General features: G+C 37.3%; 1 protein-coding gene across 1 annotated transcript; it reads left to right on the top strand.

Annotated features, from left to right (window-relative positions):
- Snrpc (small nuclear ribonucleoprotein polypeptide C) lies at positions 1 to 19,287 on the top strand. The gene is made up of 6 exons (XM_026383499.2): positions 1 to 114; positions 455 to 497; positions 5,641 to 5,749; positions 10,402 to 10,491; positions 12,792 to 12,896; positions 16,378 to 19,287. The coding sequence occupies exons 1-6, from the start codon at positions 107 to 109 to the stop codon at positions 16,500 to 16,502; spliced, it is 480 nt and encodes a 159-aa protein (XP_026239284.1). The 5' UTR covers positions 1 to 106; the 3' UTR covers positions 16,503 to 19,287.
- Positions 19,288 to 24,895: the final 5,608 nt, after the last annotated feature.

Raw genomic sequence — 24,895 nt, 5'->3', positions numbered from 1 at the left:
TCGGCAGTCTTTGCGCCAGTCTCCTGAAGGTTGCGGCACCGTCGTGATCTCTGTGCGTCATTTCCGGGAGGCGCGGAGCCGAGTGGTCAACGGCCCGAAGAGCAACATGCCTAAGTAAGAGGGTCTCTGAAATATGAGGGAGGTGACAGTCCTTGATGGTAGTCCGGTGAGAGGAGTGGAGAGTGGGTTCTGATACTAGAAGCCTCGAAGGACGGGCGAGGATCTGGGGAATAAGAAGGGTGAGAGATGGCGAGGTCTAGACACCCCTTTCGGAGCGTGGAGGTCGACCCCGCTTAAAGCACCAGAAACCCCCGGTTTTGTCCGAACGCTTTGACGCCTTAGGATCTGAATAGAGCGTTTTTAAAAATTATTATTTTCAGTGAACAGCGCTGCCGTGGATGGGTATCTGACAATGGGATGACATCTTCTCTTTTTCTCTCTCACCTCTTTTCAGGTTTTATTGTGACTACTGCGATACATACCTCACCCATGATTCTGTAAGTGATGGATTTCTTCATAGTTTTAAAAAGTCTAATGTGTAATGGTTAAGAAAATTAGTTATTTTTTTTAACGTGTAGATTTGTGCTTTTCAGACTGCTGAAATTTAAGGTTTACTAATTGGAGAAAATAATTGGGTGTGTTTATTTTTCTTCCCTTCCTGTAACTGATTTCATAATTTGAGGACATTTGCAAAAATTACTCTTCCAGAAGGCAGTGCTTTCACTGGAAAGCCAAAATATTAGATGTTTAACAAGTTCGAAGATGAAAAAAAGTTACACAAAATTTCTAGGAGAGTGCCCTTGAAGTTCAAATAGTTAACTGTATGAAGTTATCAAAATGTTTGGATAAAATGGGAGTAAATGCTGTGATTTGGACAATATACTTTGATTTGATTAAAAACTTCTTAGCAAATAACAATTACTACTAAGATTGAAGACTTTATTGTGTCAATCTGTGTTTCAAATGTTTTAACATAAATCATTTTGCTTCTTGCTCCCGATATTCTGTAAGTACTTTCATTATCTCCACTTTAGGAAGAAGGAAATTGAGGAAGAGTGTGAGTAGGTAACTGACTTTGGATGTTAGAAAACAAGTGGATATGTAGCAGGGAACGTGGCTCAAGAGGTAGCACGCTCGCCTGGCATGCATGTGGCCCGGGTTCGATCCTCAGCACCACATACAAAGATGTTGTGTCTGCCGAAAACTAAAAAATAAAATATTAAAAATTCTCTCTCTCTCTCTCTCTCTCTCTCTCTCTCTCTCGTTAAAAAAAAAAAGAACTCACATTAATTCAGTTAAAAATTGAATCAGTGCCAGCTTTAAGTAGTGAGAAGCTGTCAATTTTATGGTGATAGGTAAGGTTTCCTAAAATTCTTAATTTTTGCTTGTAGCTCATATTTTATTATCAACAGATACTATCAATTGCTTTTCTGGGCCTTGCATGCTAGGAAAGTGCTCTACCATTGAGCTACATCACTGGCCCTTTTTAAAATTTTTGTTTTAAGGAAGGATATCACTGTTGCCCTGGAATTTGGAGTCCTCTTCAGCCAACTGAGTAGCATATGCCTCATTGCCTGGCTACTTCATTCATTTTTTGAATGTTTCCCTTTCTTTCAGGGCAAGAGACAACTGATAAAGCTAGCAACTAGAATAATTGCATGCTTGCTTTAAGTACTAACCTAAAAATTTCCTTGAAATTTCACATATTAATGTACAGAAATGCTTTGACAGTCCTTCCATTTTTGTTACCCAGAATATTAAAAAGATAGGAACTCAAGAATTGACAATTAATAAAAATTAGTAATTATATTGTTTCATTAAAGAAAGTGAAGCTGGGTTTTTGCCCCCATGAGTTTGGGACGTTGAAAAATACAGTGATCATTAATACAAAAAGGTGCTATGCCTTGATTCATTCTAATGTACCAAGAGTTTGGCATCATCATTGTCAATGCAGTGAAAAAGGAAATGCCTTATGAAAACATATGGAGTTGCATGCCCCTAAAAAGATCTCAGAGACTGTTAGATGTCTGTGAAGCATCCCTTGAGAACCACAACTCTGTTTTGCTTTTGCAAGAACCTGATTAAATCAGTATTCTTGGTCATTTTGAATAGTGTCTGGAAGAACCTAGCCAGTGATTTCTCTGTTGTCACTTTGTTTAAAATTCTTTTCATGGTTGGGGATGTAGCTCAATGTTAGAGTGCTTACCTATCCTTTGCAAGGCCCTGGGGTTGATCCTCAGCACTTCAAAGGAAAAAAAAATCTTTATGAGTGATGTTTAGCATTTACAGATTTGCAGGTTGGGCTTGGTGGCACATACCTGTAGGAGAATCCCAAATTTGAGGTCAGCCTGGGCAACCTCAAAATTTAAAACAGACAAACAAACAAACAAAAAAAAAAACGGGGATGGGGATGTAGCTCAGTGGTAGACTGCTACTGGGTTCAGTCCTCAGTACTGGTGGGAAAATACAGATTTGCAGGGCATGCAAGTAGAGTGGTTCCTCTTAAAGAAATAGTAGTTCTAATATTATACACTCTCCTGGAGGAGATCCTTCCAATAAATAGCTATTGTAGTAGTTAGTCCTTGAGTATAGATCCCTAGTCTTTTTTTTTTTTTTTTAATCCCCTCTTTAGGTAAAACCCCTTGTCATAATTTTCTTAAAGTTCTTTGGGGGCTATGCCTTTCTACTTTTTCTTGGCATATTTTTGCATACCTACTAATAATCTTACTAATACCAGAATTCAGAAAATTATAAAATTTTTATATCTTTTTATAATAACTTTCTCTTAATGAGAAGTATTGAGAACCCTATACTATTGTTATTCTGAATCCTTCTTAAAAGTAAAGATGTAATTATAGCAATTTCCTGAAGTGGGCTTCAAAGTGTATTAAAACATCCATTGCTGGCTGGGCATGGTGCACCCCCTTGAAACCCTAGCTACTTGTGACTTTGAGGCAGGAGGATCTCAAGATTGAGGCCAGTTTGTACAATTAAGATGACTCTTTTAACTCAGTTTAAGAGGGATGTTGCTGGGGGTGTAGCTCAATAGCAGAGCATTTCTAGCATGTGGGACCTCTGGGCTTAATCTCCAATACTGCAAAAACAAAAATATTCAGAGGAAAGAAACCACACACACACACACACACACACACACACACATGAAAACAGAAATGAGGGCTGGGGTTGTGGCTCAGCGGTAGAGCACTCACCTTGCACGTGCAAGGCCCTGGGTTCAATCCTTAGCACCACATAAAAATAAACAAAGACATTGTGTTCAACTACAAATAAAAAATATTAAAAAAAAAACAGAAATGAATTTAACATGTCAGACTTTTTCCAGTGATTTTGTTGTTAAATTCCAGTCTCATAGGTTATTGCTATAAAAACTATTAAATTTAAAAATTTGGTTAATTTGGGGTTTCTTATTACTAGTATCATGGTTAAATTCTGCTGACTATTAAAAACAAATCACTACAAACCATTTATGTAAAAATGCCAAATCAGTTAGGCAATAACAAAAGAAAAATTTCAAACATTCTGTCATTCAGTGCTACAACTTTTGAACTTTTTTTTTGTTCTGGGGATGGAACCCAGGGGTGCTTTACCAATGAGCTACATCCCCAGCACCTTTTATTTATTATTGTGAGACAGCATTGCTAAGTTGAGGGAAGTTGGCCACAAGTTCATGTGATCTTCTTGTTTCAGCCTCCAGGGTCGCTGGGATTATAGGCATGTGCCACATCCATCTTGGACTGTTTGGTTCTTTTTATTTATTTATTTATTTTTATTTTTATGTGGTGCTAAGGATTGAACCCAGGATTCATACATGCTAAGCAAGCATTCTACCACTGAGCCACAATCACAGCAGCCCCTGGTTGGTTCCTATTTATTTATTTATTTATTTATGTACCTTTAGTTTTAGGTGGACACATTATTTTGTTTTTATGTGGTGCTGAGGATCAAACCCAGTGCCTCATGCATGCCAGGCGAGCACTCTACCACTGAGCCACAACCCCAGCCCCCCTGGTTGGTTCTTAAGTATGATTTTTTGGTTAGACATAAGGCATCATTGCTGTATTAATATAAGCAGTGGTTTGGGAGACAGCAACATTTGAAATATAGACAGTGAAAAGATAGTTTCTCTGGCTTTGCGCAGTGGCACACGCCTGTAATCCCAGCAGCTTGAGAGGCTGAGATAGGAGGATTGCAAGTTCAAAGCCATCCTTAGCAGAAGTGAAGCACTAAGCAACTCAGTGAGACCCTGTCCTTAAAACAAAAACAAAACAAAACACCCACACACAAAATAGGGCTGGGGGTGTGGCTCAGTGGTCGAGTGCCCCTGAGTTCTAGTCCTGGTAACTCTCCCTGTAAAAAAAAGATAGACTCTGCTCAGTGGACATTAGTCACTCTGCTGTGATTGAATTAGTCAGGGGAGGAATGTAGAGATGTAGTTAGGCAGCCATTAGGAGCATCTGAGTGAGATCTGGCTTCCAGGCCTTGGTTTAATGTTTATCAGTTGTGTGTTTTGAGGTAAGTCTTAAGCATAAAAGGAAGATAATAACTGTGGTTTTTTTCAGCAAATTTATTGACTTAGAATTATGAATTATAATTTACTTTTATATATATATATATATATTTATTTTTTTTAGGTATAGATGGACACAACACAATGCCTTTATTTTTATGTGGTGCTGAGGATTGAACCCGGGTCTCGCCAGTGCTAGGCGAGCGTTCTACCACTGAGCCTCAATCCCAGCCCCTATAATTTACTTACAAATTTTTTTTTTTATTTGGACACAATACCTTTATTTTTTATTCATTTTTAAAAATTTTTATGTGGTGGGCTGGGGATGTGGCTCAAGCGGCAATTCGCTCGCCTGGCATGGGCAGGGCGCTGGGTTCGATCCTTAGCACCACATAAAAATAAAATAAAGATGTTGTATCCACTGAAAACTGAAAAATAAATATTTAAAAATTCTCTCTCTCTCTCTCTCCTCTCTCTTAAAAAAAAAAAAAGATTTCAAATGGTGCTGAGGATCAAACCCGGTTCGTTACATGTGCCAGGCAAACACTATACCACTGAGCTTCAACTCCAGCCCCATAATTTACTTGTAATTTTATGCACACATTTTATATGTCATATAATTACAACTTGATGTGTTCATTCACACAGAATATTTCTGTCACCACAGAAAGTTTCCTTTATAGTTAGTCTCTAGCAAAACTGGCCTTTCAATTGATCAATTAAAGAGATACTGTGTCCACCTATAACTATAAAACATTTTATTTTATTTATTTATTTAAAGAGAGAGGAGAGAGAGAGAGAGAGAGAGAGAGAATTTTCAATATTTATTTTCTAGTTCTCGGCGGACACAACATCCTTGTTGGTATGTGGTGCTGAGGATCGAACCCCGGCCGTACGCATGCCAGGCGAGCGCGCTACCGCTTGAGCCACATCCCCAGCCCCTAAAACAAACATTTTAAATAAATAAATAAATAGATTGCCATAGTGTATTGTAAGATATTGTGTAGTAATGCCTAGCCAAACTAGCTGGGTTGCTTACATAGAGGTAAATATTTTTCAACTTTCTCATTTAGGAGATTTGTTTCTGTATCTGATACAACCTTTTTGTTTTACAGCCATCTGTGAGAAAGACACATTGCAGTGGTAGGAAACACAAAGAGAATGTGAAAGACTACTATCAGAAATGGATGGAAGAACAGGCTCAGAGCCTGATTGACAAAACAAGTATGTTTTGGTTTCTTGTTTTGATGTGACAGAATGGTCCCATTCTATTCCCTCCCTGTCTTTTTGTTGTGTTTCACAGAAGCAGTGCCTTCTGAATGATAAATAGGGGAATTTGCCCATGTTGAATGGAAGAAGTGGAAGGTCGTTGATTTTCCATGAATATAGAAATATTAATTGTTGAGGGTTGAGCAATCAGAGATAGAGTTGTCAGGTTTGGGTTATATTGGGAGGTGGGGCAGAGAAGAATGGAATTGCCTAATATTTTTCTGTTGACATGATTTTTTAGTAAATTTATGTAAACCCCTCTTTGTAGTGATCCACAATTTTCAGAAGTGTTTTTCTGTTGTAATAGGTAAAGGCTGGGGAGGATTTATGATTTTCTTCAACTGGTTGAAGAGACTTCGTTTGACTTTCTTTCTTTTTTTTAATTGGTTGTTCACAGCATTACAAAGCTCTTGACATATCATATTTCATACATTAGATTGAAGTGGGTTATGAACTTCCAATTTTTACCCCAAATGCAGATTGCAGAATCACGTCGGTTACACATCCACAATTTTACATAATGCCCTATTAGTAACTGTTGTATTCTGCTACCTTTCCTATCCCCTACTATCCCCCCTCCCCTTCCCTCACATCTTCTCTCTCTACCCCATCTACTGTAATTCATTTCTCTCCTTGTTTATTTTCCCATTCCCCTCACAACCTCTTATATGTAATTTTGTATAGCAATGAGGGTCTCCCTTCATTTCCATGCAATTTCCCTTTTCTCTCCCTTTCCCTCCCATCTAATGACTCTGTTTAATGTTAGTTAATCTTTTCTTCCTGCTCTTCCTCCCTGTCGTTTGACTTTCTTATTTGTAGCCCTGAAAGAAAGAAATAGCAAAGCAAAGAAACAAATAAGACTAACTGATGTGGCAAAGTAGTCTGAATATTTTGGACCCATATTTTTGTTGTAAATGCCTTTTTAAAAAAAATATTTATTTTTTAGTCATTGTTGAACACAATACCTTTATTTTATTCATTTATTTTTATGTGGTGCTGAGGATCAAACCCAGGGCCTCCCGTGTGCTAGGGCTGAGCCACAACCCCAGCCCCTGTAAATGCCTTTTTTATGTTAATTAGGAATGTTTTGTTCTGGCTAGTTGAACCAAGCAAGATACTGACAGAAGATGTACTTTAGGTTATACTGGTATATTTTTGAAACATGACCTTTCTTAAAAATTCATTGTACTCCAAGCTGGCAGGCAAATGTAGACTTTGTGATTTAAAAAAAAAAAAAAAAAGCAAAACTATTTTGAAAAGTAGAAAGACTGAATTAAGGCCTGAACTTTCTCTGTCCCCACTCCCTAGTTTCTCATCACCCAGCTACAAGAATCTTGTTTAGCGTACACCAAGTTTCTTAATCTTGTGTTCTGCCCTTTGCATTTTAAGATGTTTAGGAACATCCTGGGTATGAACCCACTAGTTGTGACTACTTTTAAAAAATGTTTCCAGGCATGTAGTAGCCGGGCAGAATTGCTCCAGCATGGGAGTACTGAGTACCTTTATTTACTCCCTTTTGGTGTCCAGGATTTTTATGGAGTAAATCTCATAAAAATAGTAAATCTATTTCATTTGAAAAAGTTAATTCTGTCATCCTTTTCCTCCCGCTCCCCAGTATTGGGGATTAAACACAGGGGTGATCTTCCAGTTAGCTCCATCTCCAGTTGTTTTTAGTTTGAGATAAGGTCTTGCTAAGTTGCCTGTATTGTTCTTGAACTTGTGATCCTCCTGCCTCAGCATCCCCACTTGCTGGGATTTCAGATGTGTGCTGCTGCACCCAGTTAGAAAGTACCTTTTTGATTGGAAAAGCCCTTATTGAGATATATAATTCCTGATAGAGCACAGGTATATGAATAACTCTTATTTTTAATTTCTTTTTTTTAAGTATGTATGTTTTAGTTTTAGATGGATACAATATCTTTATTTTATGTGGTGCTGAGGATTGAACCCAGTGCCTCACATATGCTAGGCAAGCACTCTACCACTTGAGCCACAACCCTAGCCCTCATTTTAAAATTTCTACTAAAAATTTTTATTTTTAGTTGTTGATGGATCTTTGATTTATTTATTTATTTATTTATTTATTTATTTATTCATTCGCAGTGCTGAAAATAGAACCTAGTACCTCACTTGCTAGGCAAGTGCTCTACCACTGAGCTATAATTCCTGCTCAAATAGCTTTTATTAAATGTTTATTTCTATCATTGTTTTAGATCTGATCCCCATAAATAATCAGAGATTAGTTTGAGTGACTTGGCCTGATTTTTTTTTTTTTTTTTTAAAGATGTGGTTGGACACAATACCCCTATTTTATTTACTTATTTTTATATGGTGCTGAGGATTGAACCCAGGGCCTTACACGTGCTAGGCAAGCACTCTACCACTGAGCCACAACCCCAGCCCTGATTTGACCTGATTTGCATTGATGGGGGTGGAGTAGGATGGTCTGCAGACAGTATTGAATTGGGAAATTCTTACCTCAGGTATAGATTTTTTTTGTTTTTATTTTTGCTTCTTTTGGTACTAGGGATTGAACTCAGGGATACTTAACCACTGAGCCACATCCCCAGCCCTTTTCTGTGTTTTATTTAGAGGAAGAGTCTCAATGAGTTGCTTAGTGCCTTGATAAATTGTTGAGGCTGGCTTTGAACTCATGATCCTCCTGTCTCAGCTGATGGGATTACAGGCATGCGCCACTGCACACAGCTCAGATGTAGATATTTATGAGTATGTATTTTAATATTTAGTTGTGACTTTTCCTTTTTCTTTCTTTCTTCTTCTTCTTTTTTTTTTTTTTTTTTTTTTTGTTATTGTTGTTACTGGGGATTGAACCTATAGGTGCTTAACCGCTGAGGCATATCCCCAGCCCTAGTTTAGTTTTTTGGGGGGTGGGTATTGGGGACTGAACTCAGGGGCACTCAACCACAGAGCCACATCCCCAGTCCTAGACAGGGTCTCACTGAGTTGCTTACTGCCTTGCTTTTGCTGAGGCTGGCTTTTCTAGCCACTGGGATTACAGGTGTGCGCCACCACACCCGACCTGTTATAACTTTTTGAAAGCCAAATATAGATGATCATCAGTTTCTTTTCTTTTCACTTGTACCTCATATGGTAAGAAAGAAAAAAGTTGATAATATTAGATTTTTGAGTTTTTTTTTTTTTTTTGTATTGGGAATTGAACTCCGGGGCACTTACCCATTGAGCCACATCCCTAGCTCTGTATTGTATTTTATTTAGAGACATAGTCTCACTGAGTTGCCTAGTGCCTCACTGTTGCTGAGGCTGACTTTGAACTCCTGTCTCAGCCTACCACGCTGCTGGGATTACAGGCGTGCACCACCACACCTGGCAGTATTGGACTTTTTTAAGATCATAATTTCTTTCAGGGCGGGCTCTTGCTTTGAAATCAGTGTTTTGGGGCTGGGGTTTTAGCTCAGTGGTAGAGTGCTTGCCTGTCTTTTGTGAGGCACTGGGTTCTATCCTCCTTAGCACCACATAAAAATAAAAACATAGGGCTGAGGCTATGGCTTAGTGGTAGTGCACTTGCATGGCATGTGTGAGGCATTGGGTTCGATTCTCAGCACCGAATATAAATAAATAAATAATAAAGGCCTATCAACAACTAAAACAATTTTAAATAAATAAATAAAAACATAAAATAAAGGTATTGGGTCCATCTACAACTACAAAAAAAAAAAAAGAAAGAAAGAAAGAAAGAAATTATTGTTTCACATCTCCTAAATCAGTGCATTAATTTAAAAAATGGCAAGGCAAAATGATGTGTTGTTTTCACCAGGATATAGAAAAGATATAAAATTTTAAAGCCTTGCCTTTGGGCATGTATTACACATTTCTCAAACAAGATAATGAATGGCTTGAGTTGGTTATAAGTCACATACAGATTAAACGTGACTACTTTGCTGAGTGTGGTAGCACATACCTATAATCCTAGGGACTCTGGAGGCTGAGGCAGAAGGATCACAAGTTGGAGGACAGCCTAGAGCACCTCAGTAGTAGAGCACCTTGGTTTTAATCCCCAGTGTTAAAAAAGAAGAAGAAAAAAAGATGATGATTTCTTGTTGGTAAAAGACATTGGTTAGGTAGGAAATTTTCACTCCAAGGTCCCATTGTTATTTTAACTATAGAAATACTATATAGTAAAAAATAAAAGCACCTGGTAAGTGAATAAAATTTTTTTATGGGAGGTACTAAGGATTGAACCCAGGGGAACTTTACCTCTGAGCTATATCCATAGTCTTTTTTATTTATTAGTTTGAGACAGGATCTCACTAAGTTGCTGAGGCTGAACTCCAATTTGCAATCCTCCTGATTTGCCTCCCATGCCTGGGATTACAGGCATGTTCCACCACACCCAGCTTAAATTAATAAAAATTCTAAAGCATTTAAAATAACTAAATCAGTAGTTAGTTACTATTTTAACCAGTGAATACCTACAATTGATTTTAAAATGGTAGAGTAATGACATAGTAACTTTACATGTTAGAGTGAAGTATTTGGAATGTTTAAAAGAAAAGTGGTTATTTTTGTAAATGTATTTTGAATTCATATTCATGTTTGTTTTTTTTTCCCTATCCATCTTCCCAAAGCGGCTGCATTTCAACAAGGAAAGATACCTCCTACTCCATTCTCTGCACCTCCTCCAGCAGGTGCTATGATCCCACCTCCCCCTAGTCTACGTAAGTTTAAAGGTTTTATATTAATGGATGTAACTGGGTAGATTATCCTTTGATTATGTTAGATTATCTGTTGGTTTTCAAATGCTTATGTAAATGAATACATGAATAGTAATAGAAAACAACTTTAGTGGTATAATTTCCAAAATAGTTTTCAAGTTGATTTGATGATATTATTACTAAGGTATTGTAATTGTGACATCCCAATTCTTTTTTATTTTTATTCTTTGTGGATTTTTGAGGTGGATTCAAATGGAGATTAAGAATGAACATGTGATTAAATGAACTAATATGTGAATAGGTGTTGTTGAGCACATTAAGTTAGTCATTGCTATGAACAGAACACCAGAAGACTGAAATAGCTGGTAAACTTCTCAAGTCTTTTTTTCATATTTCTAACCCACCTAACAATCAACATATATGCCTTGTGAAAGATAAGAATTGGGGGCTGGGGATGTGGCTCAGCGGTATCGCGCTCGCCTGGCATGCGTGCGGCCCGGGTTCGATCCTCAGCACCACATACCAACAAAGATGTTGTGTCCCCCGAGAACTAAAAAATAAATATTAAAAAAAAAATTTCTCTCTCTCTCTCTCTCTCCTCTCTCACTCTCTCTTTAAAAAAAAAAAAAAAAAAATAAATAAATAAATAAAAAGATAAGAATTGGATTGTTGAAGGTGGAGTGGTTCCGGTGCCTCTGCTCTGTAGAAAAACCTGTCACTGCATAGCAGACAGGAGGAAATTGAATACTAGGTTATAGTCCTTTTTGCTCCCCTGGGAAGATTCAGGTTGAAATTGGATTCACTTATCATGGATACAAACACAAAAAGTTTGACTGTTTTAATTGTTGCACAGTAATACAGGTGAACCCCTAATGGCCTGCCAAACCATTTCTAGGTATTTGTCATCGTGGGATTTGGTCTGGCCTGGGCCCACAGCAACTCCCAGGTCACTTATGTCTTCTTGTTCACCTTGATTGACTTATCCCTCCACCTTTTTGTTTTTTCTTTCAGTGTTGGGGTTCAAACGCATGGCCTTGTGCTTGCCAAGCACCTGCTGTTATCACTGAACTATACCCCCTAGGCCTCCATTATTTTTAATAGAGTAGTTCATGATATGAATGTATCATAATTTATCACATCATTTTCTTAGATATTGTTAGATATTTAAGTTATTCCAGTAATATTGTTTTTATAAATGATACTATCAGGAATATCTTTGCATATAAGTCCTCGTACTTCAGAAGAATATTCTTTTTTTTTTTAAAGTACTCGGAATTAGGCCCAGAGGCAAGCTAGGCAAGCACTCTACCACTTTACCACTATGCTACATCCCCAGCTCTTAAAAGTTCTGTCTGAGACATGGTCCTATTAAGTTCCCAGGCTGTCCTTGAACTTTCATACCTCCTATCTTAACCCTGTAGTAGCTGGAATTACAGATGTGTGCCAGCTTGCCCAGCTCAAGAATCTTTTAAACATAGATTTTGATCTTTTTGAGGGCTGGGGTTGTGGCTCAGTGGTAGAGCACTTGCCTTGCATGCGTGAGGCACTGAGTTCAATCCTAAGCACCATATTAAAAAATAAATAAAATAAAGGTGGTATTGTGTCTGTAAAACTAAAAAAAAAAAAAAAATCTGAAATTAGGTACTTGTGATTTTAGTTCATTACCTTTTTGTCAAGAGCCCTAGCGAGAGTATAATCTGTTCTTATTTATTTATTTAGTTGTGCTGGGGATTGAACCCAGGGCCTCATGCATGGTAGGCAAGTTCTCTAATACTGAGCTACACCCCTAGCCTCAGAATTTTTGTTTTTAAACCTGAGGAACCTAATTCATTTTATAGTTCTGTCTAGGCATGTTTTTATTTTTATTTTTTGCTTTTTAGTTATAAAGTAACTAAAGTTTTATGGCATGTGATTTTTGTAGAGCTACCATTAATAAAATGAAACCATTAGAAATCCATTGTTTCAAAATTGGAACCAATTCCTGAGACCATATTCGTTTCAATTAAGAAGAAAACTTATCAGCTAGGCATGGTGGCATACACCTGTAATCCCAGTGGTTTGGGAGGCTGAGACAGGAGAATCGTGAGTTGAAAGCCAGCCTGAGCAATGGTGAGGTGGTAAGCAACTCAGTGAGACCCTGTTGGTAAATAAAGTTCAAAATAGGGCTGGGGATGTGGCTCAGTGGTCAAGCACCCCTGAGTTCAATCCTTGATAGCAAAAAAATAATAAATAAAAAAAAAGAAGAAGAACAATATATAAGCATACAAATATACTTTGACCATAAACACTATTCTTTATTTTAGCGGGTCCTCCTCGCCCTGGTATGATGCCAGCACCCCATATGGGAGGCCCTCCCATGATGCCAATGATGGGCCCTCCTCCTCCTGGGATGATGCCAGTGGGACCTGGTAAGTCGAACTGTCTTTCCTTTCAGCAAGCTATATTGTTTTTGTTCTCTAGTTAAGTGGAATTCTTAAGTAGTTACCTAAATGTATTATTACATGTATTGTAACAGACTTGGTTAATCTTTAATGATAAACAAAGAAATATTGGATTAATTAGTATAATTGGAGTATCTAATGACCTTGCACTACTAAAAGCAAGATAAGGCTGCCTCTGTCTTCCTTCTCCCTCCCTGTTGTTTTATCTTGACTTTTGGCCACTAATGATGAACAGGAGGGCAGATGAGCTTATTCCATTTGATTTGAAGCAGAGCTTCCTCCGGTTGCACATATTTATTTATTTACTTTTAATTTTTTTGTGTGCTAGGGATCAAACACAGTGACTTGTGCCTGCTAGACAAGCACTCTACCACTGAGTTAAAGTATACTTTAACCCCAGCTCTCTTGTTACATATTTAATGACCCAATCAGTATTCTAAAAAGACCTAGTAGCTGTTATTTTGCCCAGGGAGTGGGAAAAAAATCCTATACCTGAAGCATTTTATTTACTTCTTAATTTAATTTTTTATTTAGCAGTTTTTTGTGTGTTATGGATTGAACCCAGGACCTTGCCCATGCTAATTGAGTGCTCTACCACTGAGCCATTACCATTTTATTTAGTGTAAACATAAATTACATTAATTTGCAAATATTTCTGATCCATGGGTAGGACCTTTGCTTTGTAAGTGAGTCTGCTGATTGGAAAATTGTATTTCTATCATAAACCCATAAAACAGTGCATCTTCTACCAACTTTAGTTTCGTTTTCTTAGAAGTGGTAGGAGACTGTGATGTAATCTAGTCCGATCTTCTGATTGTTTTGCCTACTAATTTTCTGAGCATATGGTGGATGATTTGCCTGATTCTTTTTAAGTATATCCAGCTAGTTTTCATAAAAACAATTTTGTTTTCATGCTCTTTTTTTTTTTTAAGAACAGTTAAGTCATATAACTAGAATAATAAATATGACTGACATAAACAGGTTTGGGGACATCTGATTGATGCCTACATCTCAACTGGGAAAAAAGGTGCAAAGGTATTATAGTAGCTTTCCAGCCAGAAAGTAGTCAGTATGCTGCTGTGGGTATCATTTAGAGTTCCTGACTTATATAAGCTTGTGGACCCAAAACACAACTGAAGTGATTGATTTAGCTTTAGCATTCTTAAATTAGGGCCATGTATTCAGATACCTAGAGGGTTTAGGGATGTGCTGAACTGAGGAAAATATGACCTACCTAAAGAAGAAGGCTTCCAGCCAGGCACATGCCACCATACATACACCACATGTATGGTGGCATGTGCCTATAGTTCTAGCTACTCAGAAGGCTGAGGCAGGAGGATTGCTTGAGCCCAGAAATTTAGGCCTACTTGGACAACAGCGAGACTCTGCCTCTCTTGAAAAGGAAAAGGAAAGAAAGAAAAAAAGAAAAGCAAAGAAAAAAAGGGTCAGCTTCCAAAACTCAATTTCAGCCTGTGGTTGACTTGAGAATGCAAGCTTGGTGTTTCCAGTTCTCATTCCTTTTTCTTTCTTTTTAAAAAATTTTCAGAGCCAGGATAAAGTGATAAGATTGTGGGATTGTGTTAAAATAATTTGAGGAGTTGGGGGTTGGGTGGGAATAGAAATTAGTTGGGGTATAACTGAACAAAGTTGGTCATGAGTGGATAAGTGTTGATGCTGGATGGTGGATACATGGATATTCATCATACTCCTTTGTACTAAGTGTATGTTTGAACATTCCCATGATAAAATTAAAAACATAAAAGGAATCTAGACTTTTATTTGAAATCCCAGTGTTGGCAACTAATTCAAATTCAATCCACTATGGAGACCAAAGAAAACAAGTTTTCAGGTACCCAGTTTTTAACCTTTCCTATAAGCAATGCTTGAGTACAGGTTATGGTAAGCTTGGCCTTTATGTGCAATTTAGAAATTTATTATTATTTTGTGTTCTTGTTGAAATTGATCTTTAAAAAATTCTGTACTTGTTGGATTTTGTGTCTTTGCATATAGTCGTGTTTCTTTTTGTGATAAGACTATATTCAATTTTAAATACTTTTTTTATAGTTTTCTTTTTTTTTCTAAGTTTAGCTTTCTTTTTTGTCTGCCTCCACACTGGGGCAGCATTAGGTATTGAACCCAGGGCTTTGTGCATGTTGAGCAAGCACTGAGCTACATCCCCAGTCTCGAATATAGTTTTCCTTGAACTATTTACTTCAAACCTTTAATGAAAACTGTTTAAGTAAAAATAAATAATTAGTGCTGGGCATGATGGCATATGCCTGTAATCCCAGCACTTGGGAGGCCAAGGCAGGAGGACTGTAAGTTTGAGGTTAACCTCAGCAATTTAGTGAGACTCTCAGCAACTTAACAAGACCCTGCCTCAAAAAATAAAAAGGACTGGGGATGTAGCTCAGTGTTAAGCACCTTGGGTTAAATCCTCAGTATAGGGGAAAAAAAAATAGGCAAAATTTGATATTTGAAAAATTTATGTAGTATGAAAATTATGAGCGGGCGGGGGCGCTGGGGTTGTGGCTCAGCGGTAGAGCGCTTGACTTGTAGGTGCGAAACCCTGGGTTCGATCCTCAGCATCACATAAAAATAAATAAGTGAAATAATTGTTTCCAACTATAACTGGAAAACAAATATTTAAAAAAATTTAAAAAAGAAAATTATGAGCCATAATAATAAAATGAATATCCATGAAACCACCACCCAGCTGGAAATAGAACATGATCTATTCATTGAAACTGCCTGTGTTGTTCCCTTACCCCTCTGCTTGCTCTCCCTTCCCTGCCTCATATATTTGGCTGATTTATTGATGGGACACTTAAAACAATTCAGTAATAGTTTCTAAAGTGCATTAGAAAAATAAAATTTTGTGTATGCTAATTGTTATAAATCACATTATTGCCTATTATTTTTCTTGACTTGAGCTAAGTATGGTTACTAACAGGTTCTCAGCATGGGCCTCCTGCTCACCTTTCCTACAACTCCGAACAAACGCTTAGTGGTAAGATTGTCCTCTGTGCCTGTGTACATTCATGAAATAGCTCCTGGTTATATGGTGGATATAACTGGTTAAAAGAGCTGACTGAATAACATGTGACTTAGTTGTGAATTTCCCTGAGTAAGAAAAAAGGTCGGTTTAAGGAACTAGTGTCCCTGGTGATTTCTCAAAAACAGTCTATTCATAGTTTCCCCCTTACTATCATTAGATCATGATACCCACATGGTTCTTGTGTTGACCTTTTTGTTTTTTTGTTTGAGAATGTCTAAGTAATTTACAAATGTGATGATCCTGTTGCATTTCTTCTGTGAAGTGTGTCTTTTTTACAGCATTTTGCAGGGGGGGTATTTTATTTGTTTTTAGTTGAAGTCCCATCAGACACTCTCTCAAATGTTATTTCCTCACTTCCCATTTCTCCCTTTTCTTTGTTTTGTCCTGCAGCTCCTGGAATGAGGCCACCAATGGGAGGGCACATGCCAATGATGCCTGGGCCTCCAATGATGAGACCTCCTGCTCGTCCCATGATGGTGCCCACTCGGCCAGGAATGACACGACCAGACAGATAAGGATACAGGGGAGCTTTTTCAGTTTTATATTACTTGTTCTACTTCATTCACCAGGAGATCATGGTGCTGTGTGACTCTGGGTGTTTTCTAACTGTATGACAACGAAGACTTGCTCCCTATTTGTATCAAAGAGAATAGTTTCAGAAGGGAGAAATTGGAAAGAAAAAGTGCAGTTTTCATTTGTATTGTGAAATGTGAAAATAAAGTTGTCAGCTCTTTTAGTTAAAAGTGTGTTCCCTTTTTCCTCCCCTTCGTATTCTTTGTGTATTATAAAGAGATCAGACATTTTGGTTGTGGTGTCCTAGCTCATTTTCTTTTTCAGCATGTACTGTGTGTGAGATTCTTTTCCGTAGCTATAGAGGAAGTCCCTTTTAGCACCCTATCTTTAGATAGTAAAATTCTTTCGCCTGGGATTTTGGTACATCAAACAGTTCTATAGAGCTTGTTTTGTGTTTCTTTTTGCATGCTGGGAATTGAACCCAAGGCCTAGCACATGCTAGGTAAGCACTCAACCACTGACCTACATCCCCAGCCAGTTAAGCTTTTATGGCTTTAAATAATAAACACCATAATTGGTTAATTTTCACATGAATAAATGAAAAGCTTTAAGTCTTTCATGATGAAATAGGGGAAAATTCTTGATGTTTTGTATTTTGTACATCTCAGCTAAAGAAGGCAGGAATTGCCTTAACCTCAGCTTCTCCTTTCTCTTGGCTCCCCTCTATCTTGGCTTCAAATAGCCTGAAATTTTCTATAAGAATCATAAAATTAGGCAAAGTTTTGTGATACAGAAAATGTACTTAGAATACTATTTGGAAAACATCTAAAAAGCATTGGCATAGTTCATATTCAGTTCAGTATAAAATTTACACTTTTTCACATTGCAAGTGGCATTGAAAATTGTACAACCTCTGGGAAGGGCAATTTGGCATTATCAAAATTATAATACCGGTATCCTATGACCTAGTATTTTCATGTTTAGGAATTCATCCTACAGGTAAAGTTGCACACATACAGAATGTTGTGTTAAAAGATTATGTATTGGACTGAGGTAGTGGCTCAGAGGTAGAGCGCTCGCCTAGCGCATGTAAGGCCCTGGGTTTGATCCTCAGCACCACATAAAAATAAATAAAAAGAAAGGTATTGTGTCCACCTACAACTAAAAACTAAATATTAAAAGAAAAGATTATGTATATTGCAGCAAAAGATTGGAAACAACATTACATTGATACCTGTTGACAGGGAGCTGATTTATGAAGCATGATTCATTCACAGTGTTGCGTATGTCAGTATTGTTAGAATAAGGAAGCTCAGTAGAAAAGATTTCTGCAATACACATTGCTCTGCATCTTAGTTTCTTCATACAACAATATCTTATTCACTGCTGTCCATTGTCAAGAAAATATATATCTAGGAGTCTAAAAGACACCTAGACTGAAGCTATGAAACTGGGACAAATAATCACCAGTGGACTTTTTCATACGGAATGACAGCTCTTGGCAAGTATCTTATTTCTCATACAGCCTAGAATCAAGGAAGTAGCATTCTGATAAACCATTCAAAAGCCCTGACAGTAGAAATGATGAGAACCTGGACTTCAAATGTACTCACAGTGGTTTTGGATTTGCCCACAGAAAAGAAAGCATGTATTTTATCTCAAATTGACTCTTTTTTTTTTTTTTTAAAGAGAGAGTGAGAGAGGAGAGAGAGAGAGAGAGAATTTTTAATATTTATTTTTTAGTTCTCGGCAGACACAACATCTTTGTTGGTATGTGGTGCTGAGGATCGAACCCGGGCCGCACGCATGCCAGGCGAGCGCGCTACCGCTTGAGCCACATCCCCAGCCCCTCAAATTGACTCTTAATGTCTCCTGTTCCTGATCTTTAGTATTCTTTTGTGTACCTATACAAATGTTCACATTAGAGTTCTTATTTTATAAAGAAAACTGCATGTTTGAAGTCATAAGTCAGTAACAGTAAGTTGTACTTTTTCATAGCCCCTTAGAAAAGGAAGTGTCTTCTAATCATTCATTATGTTAGTTTGCCCTTTGAATTGATTAAAAAATCAAAACTTATTTGTTTTTGCTTTTGTTCTCAGTAGTTATGCTTTGTTAAACTTTGAAGTCATCATACTATTTTTCTGAAACTACATCAGACATTTTCTTGCAAGACTAGAAGTGTTCAACCTTAACACTTTGGGTACATACCTATAGTGCCAGCTACTCAGGAGGCTGAAGCAGGAGGATGACTTGAGCCAAAGTATTTCTAGCTTCCCTACCCCAAATAAAAAGAAGTGTCTTGGTTATGGAATATAAGTTGGCTATAAAAACAGTGAACTACCTATGGAACAACTTAGATGTATCTTAAGGGCAGTATGCTGAATGAAAAAAAAAGCCTGAAAAAAATTAATAGTCTACATAATTTTGATTATATAAATAATAAAATTAGAGATGAAGGAGAAATAGTAGTTGCCAGAGGTCAAGGATGGTATTGGAGTGGAGTGGGATATGACTATAAAGGAGTAGCATGAGAGAGACCATTGTGTGTATCCTGATGACATTAGTGGTTGCACAAGTCTACACGTAATAAAATGACAGAACTACATATGGATTTGGTCTTTTATATTGTACTATAGTTACATAAGATGTAACCATGAAGGAAACGGGGTGAAAGATACACAGGACCTCTGTATAACTTCTTGTGCATCTATAATTATTCAAAATAAAAAGTTAAAATAAATATGTGTTCTTCCACTTCCAGGAATATGGAGTAGATGTACTTTCTCTTATTCCTACTAGTAAATATAACTGAAACTCTGAATATTTTCAAAGTGCTTCAAATATGTGTGTGTATGTATATATATGCATATTTATGCTATGTTTATATATGTATGTGTATATACATGTAAGTATGCAAAATAAAACAACCATAAGAAACTGAAAGGCAAAAAGAGGAAGGCAGACCTGTTGAGGAACTTGGGACCTAAGGAACAATACAGTGAAAGGAACAACATGGTGAATGCCTGGTTGGGGGTTTGCCTCATATATTCTAGACCTAGAAATGAAATTGGCATCCAAGGAACACTGGGCACAGATGAAAAACACCCAAAGAAAAGTCTGGTCTTAGAAGCCAAACGACTAGGAAAGATGCAGTTTAACAAGGCATTAACCACTCTACTCCAGTCACGGCCCCACCCCACTTGGGCCAGCAAAGGCTAAGTGGAAAGCTTAAATTCCACCTTCCTGAGGCTGTGTTATGATGCCCCAGCTCTGCTGGGTTGATGTCGGAGAAGGTCTCATAGGAGCTGGGATTGTTATTGCTATCCAGCAGTAACAAGGTGTTACCACCTCCCAGTTGAGGTAATGTTAGAGGATACACTCAGGACTTTTACCGTTACCCAGGTTGCACCCATCCCTGTCAGTGGAGGCCTGTGAGGAATAGTAATGAAGCATTCTGCGTCTAAGGAGACCAAGTGATCTGGATTTCTACCTTCATCTTTAATGGTAACAAAAGGATACTTCTTCCTGCTGGACCAATAAGAGAAAGAGCCTGCAAAATGAAAGGTTTAAATAAGATACAGGTTCAAAACAATACATAATGCCCAACCTTCAATTTAAAGTCACTTGTTATGCCAAGAGTCAGGAAAACCTTAATTTTCAAAAGCAACCAATAGATGTCAACACAAAATGACAGAGATATTAGAATTATTTAACAAAGATTTTAGAGCAATTGAGGCAGGATTGCAAGTATGAGACCAGGCTGGGCAACTTTGTTAATACCCGGATAGCAAACAACAAAAAAGTACATGCTTCAGTGAGCAATGATAGACATACTTGAAATAAATGAAGAAATAGTATCAGCAAATCAATGGAAATTCTCAATGAAGAAATAAGCTAGAAGAATCAAATGGAAATTTTGGAACCAGAATTAAATATTCAGTGGATAGTCTCAACAGAAGATTGAAAGGGACTGAAGAAGGAATTGGTGAATTTGAAGATAGAACAATAGAAACTATCCAATCTGAACAACAGAAAATAGACTTTAAAATAAATGAATGAAGGTTCAGGGATCTCTAGGACAATAACAAAAGATCCTGATAATCATGTCAGAGTCTAGGAGAGGCGAAAAAGATGGCCAAAAAGGTACTAGAAAAAATACTTGTTGAAAACTTCCCCAAATTGCAAGAGACAAACCTACTTAAGAAGCTCAGTGAACTCTAATCTTTTTTTTAATATTTATTTTATTTTTTTAGTTGTAGGTGAACACAATATCTTTACTTCATTTTTATGTGGTGCTGAGGATCGAACCCAGGGCCTCACGTGTGCTAGGCAAGCACTCTACTACTGAACCACAACCCCAGTCCAACTTTTATCTTGATGAATTCAAAAGAAATCCACACCAAGACAAATTGTAGTCAAACTTCTGAAAACTATAGTCAAAAAAAAGTAGAAAGCAACTGGAGAGAAAAATGACAACTATTAGAGTTCCAAGGATGGCAAATGTATCATGAGAAACCAGGGAGGGCCAGGTGCAGTCGCACACAGCCTATAATCCCAGTGGCTTGGGAGGCCAGGGCAGGAGGATTGCAAGTTCAAAGCCAGCCTCAGTAAAAACAAGGTGGTAAGCAACTCAGTGAGACCCTGTCTCTAAATAAAATACAAAATAAGACTGGGGATGTGGCTCAGTGGTCAAGTGTCCCTGAGTTCAATCCCTGGTACCAAAAGGAAAAAGAAACCATGCAGGCCAGAAGCAAGTAGCTAAGCAGTTTTTGATAACTGAAAGAAAAGTGCAGATTCCTATATTCAGTAAAAACTATGCTTCAGAAATCAAAGAGAAAGATGTTCTCCCATGAAGGAAAAGAGAATTTGCTGCCAAATTGTCTTAAAGGAATGTCCAAATAGGGGTTGGGGTTGTGGCTCAGTGATAGAGCACTTGTCTAGCATATTACTGTATATAAATAAATAAAGGTCCATGGACAACTGTAAAAGAAAAAGCTGCAGTGAGTTTTTTTTTTAATATTTATTTTTTAGTTGCAGTTGGACATAATACCTTTATTTATTTCTATGTGGTGCTGAGGATTGAACCCAGGGCCTCACATGTGCTAGGCAAGTGTTCTGCTGCTAAGCTACAGCTTTACAGCCCTAGCCTAATACTTTTTTTAATATATATATTTTTAGTTGTAGTTGGACACAATACCTTTTTTAAATTTATTTGTTTTTTATGTGGTTCTGAGGATCAAATCCAGCACCTCGCATGTGATAGGCGAGCGCTCTACCACCGAGCCACAACTCCAGACCCTCAACACTTACTTTTTTTTTAATATATATTTTTTAATTGTAGGTGAACACAATACCTTTATTTTGTTTTATTTTAAAGAGAGAGAGAGAGAGAATTTTTTAATATTTATTTTTTAGTTTTTCGGCGGACACAACATCTTTGTTGGTATGTGGTGCTGAGGATCGAACCTGGGCTGCACGGACGCCAGGCGAGCGCGCTACCGCTTGAGCCACATCCCCAGCCCCTACAATACCTTTATTTTATTTGTATGTGGTGCTGAGGATCAAACCCAGTGCCTCACACATGCTAGGCGAGCGAGCGCTCTACCACTGAGCCACAACCCCAGCATCCCAACACTTACTCCTGATTTAAAAAAAAAAAAAAAACTCAGAAAAATAGAGAACTTCTTCATTTTGATAAATAGCATCCACAAAAAGCCTGATCTATTTATTGGTAAAAGATCTAGTGAATATTTTCCTCCTAATTTGGGAAACAAGGCAAGAATGTCCACACTGAACACTTACTCAACAAAGTACTTTATGTTCTAGCCAGGGCAATGTGGCCAGAAAATAAAATAAATGTTATATAGATCCGAAAGAAGGAAGGGAAATTGTCCCTATTTGAAGATGACATAATAAAAAAAGTAAAAAAAGTCTCAAGGAATCTACAAAAACATAGACTATTAAGTGAATTCAGCAAGAATGCAGAATGGAAAATAAGCATATAAATATATGTATATATACATATATGTATATAGTTTTATTATTATCTTGGTAGTAGGGATTGAACCCAGGGATACTTTACCACTCACTGAGCTACATTCCCAGCCTTCTTCATGTTTTATTTGGAGTCAGGGTTTTACTAAGTTGATGAAGCCATTCTTGAACTTGTACATCAGCCTCCTGCCTCAGCCTCCTGAGTTACTAGGATTATAGGCTTGTGCCACTGTTCTCAGCCAAAAATAACTGTTTTTATATACTAGCAATGTGGATACATACATAAAATATACTGTTCCATGTACTACTGCTCAAAATAAAAGTTTTATGTATAAATGTAACCAAAGCTGGTTCAAGATGCGTACATGTCAAAAGTACATAATGCTGATGAAGAAATGACAGAATATTGAAATAAGTGGATTAGAAAACTCAACATTATAAAGACATCCATTCTCCCTAAATTGCTAAACACTTTTTATTAAAATCTCTATCAAAATTCCAGCAAGATTTTTGCAAATAGACAGGATTATTTTAAAATTTAAATGGGAAGGTAAAGGAACTAGGATAGCTAAACCAAGTGTGAAATAGAATTCCATCTTCCTCATTTCAAGCTATTTACATAGCTACACTGATCAAGACTGTGGTAGTGGCAGAAGGTTATAGAGCAATGGGATTAAATAGAGATTCATGCATATATGCCCAATTTAAAAATACTACATAATATCAAGTGATTAACACATGACCTGAATCATTTATCATCTAACTTCATCTGTAGAACATCATATGGGTAAGCTGTATTGTTTTCCCCATTTTTAAGTAGCTTGCCCTAGGTCATATGTGTAGTAAGTGGTAGGGGTGGAATTAAAACCCACAGAGTCTAGCTAGAGTGTCCATGATGTAAACCATAATGCCATACTGCTTCTCCCGTTTAACTGATTTTTCCCCCCAAACATGCAGAGTAATTAGTCAGGTGCGTTGGTGTACACCTATAATCTTGGCAACTCAGGAAGTTTGAGGCAAGAGGATCCCAAGTTGAAAGCCAGCCTCAGCAACTTAATGAGACCTGGCAGCAAAATAAATAAAAAGGGCTGGGGATGTGGTTCAGTAATTAAGCACTCCTGGGTTCAATCTCCAGTACCAAAGTTAGGCACTCCTGAGTTCAATCCCCAGTACCCAAAACAAACAGCCTGGTATGGTGGCGAATGCCTGTAATCTCAGCGGTTGGGGAGGCTCAAACAGGAGGATCCTGAGTTCAAGCCAGCCTCAGCAAAAAGCGAGACAGTAAGCACTGAAGTGAGATCTTTTTATTTTTTTAATATTTATTTATTACTTTTTTAGGTGGACACAATATCTATATTTTATTTTTATGTGGTGCTGAGAATCGAATACAGTGCCTCTTGCATGCTAGGTGAGCATGCTACCATTTGAGCCACATCCCCAACCCCTACAGTGAGATTTTTGTCTGTAAATAAAATACAAAATAGGGCTGAGGATGTGGCTCAGTGGTCAGGTGTCCCTGAGTTCAATCCCCATTACCAAAAACCAAAACAAAAACACACAAAAAACATGTAGAATTATTAAACGAAGGAAAAATAAGTCTTTTAATAAATAGTGCTGGAGTAATTGGAAATCCATTGGCAGAAACAACCCTGCCCCCCGAAACAAACAGAAAATTCAACATATTAAGTGTTAAATTGAAATGGAGTCTGTGGATTAAATGTAAAATATAAAACTGTTTTAGGAAGAAAAACTTAGAAAATTTTTTGGATTTAGGACTAGGCACAGAACTTTTTTTCTCCTTGTCAAATAATTCTTACACTTAAAAGATGATTCATTTAAAAAATGTTTATTTTTTAGTTGTAATTGGACACAATATCTTTATTAATTTATTTATATATGGTACTGAGGATCAAACCCAGGGCCTCACACACGCTAGGTGAGCGCTCTACCACTGAGCCACAACCCCAGCCCAAAAGCATGATTCATAGAAGTAAAAAGTACTAAATCAGATTTCATCAAAAGTAAAAACTATTACTATGAAAAAGTCCTGTGAAAAGAAAGAAAAGACAAGCTACAGACTGAGAAAATGTTTGCAAATGGCATATCTCACAAAGACATATATCTAAAATATATAAAGAACTCTCACCAGGTGCCATGTACACCTATCAAAATGGCCACAATAAATATAATGGGAATGCCAAATTCTTACATGGATACTAAGAAACTGGATTATATTGCTAGTGGGAATGTGAAATGATAGTCACTGATAATAGTTTGGCAATTTTTAAATAAAACACTCAGCTACCATACAATCCATCTATTGTACTCCAGGGCATTTATCCCAGCAAAATGAATGTGTAGGCTCACACAAATACAAATTACACACAAATTACACAATGGA

This window comes from Urocitellus parryii, chromosome 8 (assembly GCF_045843805.1).
Source record: "Urocitellus parryii isolate mUroPar1 chromosome 8, mUroPar1.hap1, whole genome shotgun sequence".
In the NCBI taxonomy this organism is placed as follows: Eukaryota; Metazoa; Chordata; class Mammalia; order Rodentia; family Sciuridae; genus Urocitellus; species Urocitellus parryii.
Note: the sequence above shows the minus strand (reverse complement) of the source record. Positions and strands in the feature narration are given on the sequence as shown.

Excerpts from the sequence above, each read along its gene's own strand:
- Snrpc (XM_026383499.2), top strand. Across the intron at positions 10,492-12,791 it reads CCCACCTCCCCCTAGTCTAC|CGGGTCCTCCTCGCCCTGGT; the intron begins GTAAGTTTAAAG and ends TCTTTATTTTAG. Across the intron at positions 12,897-16,377 it reads GATGATGCCAGTGGGACCTG|CTCCTGGAATGAGGCCACCA; the intron begins GTAAGTCGAACT and ends TTTGTCCTGCAG.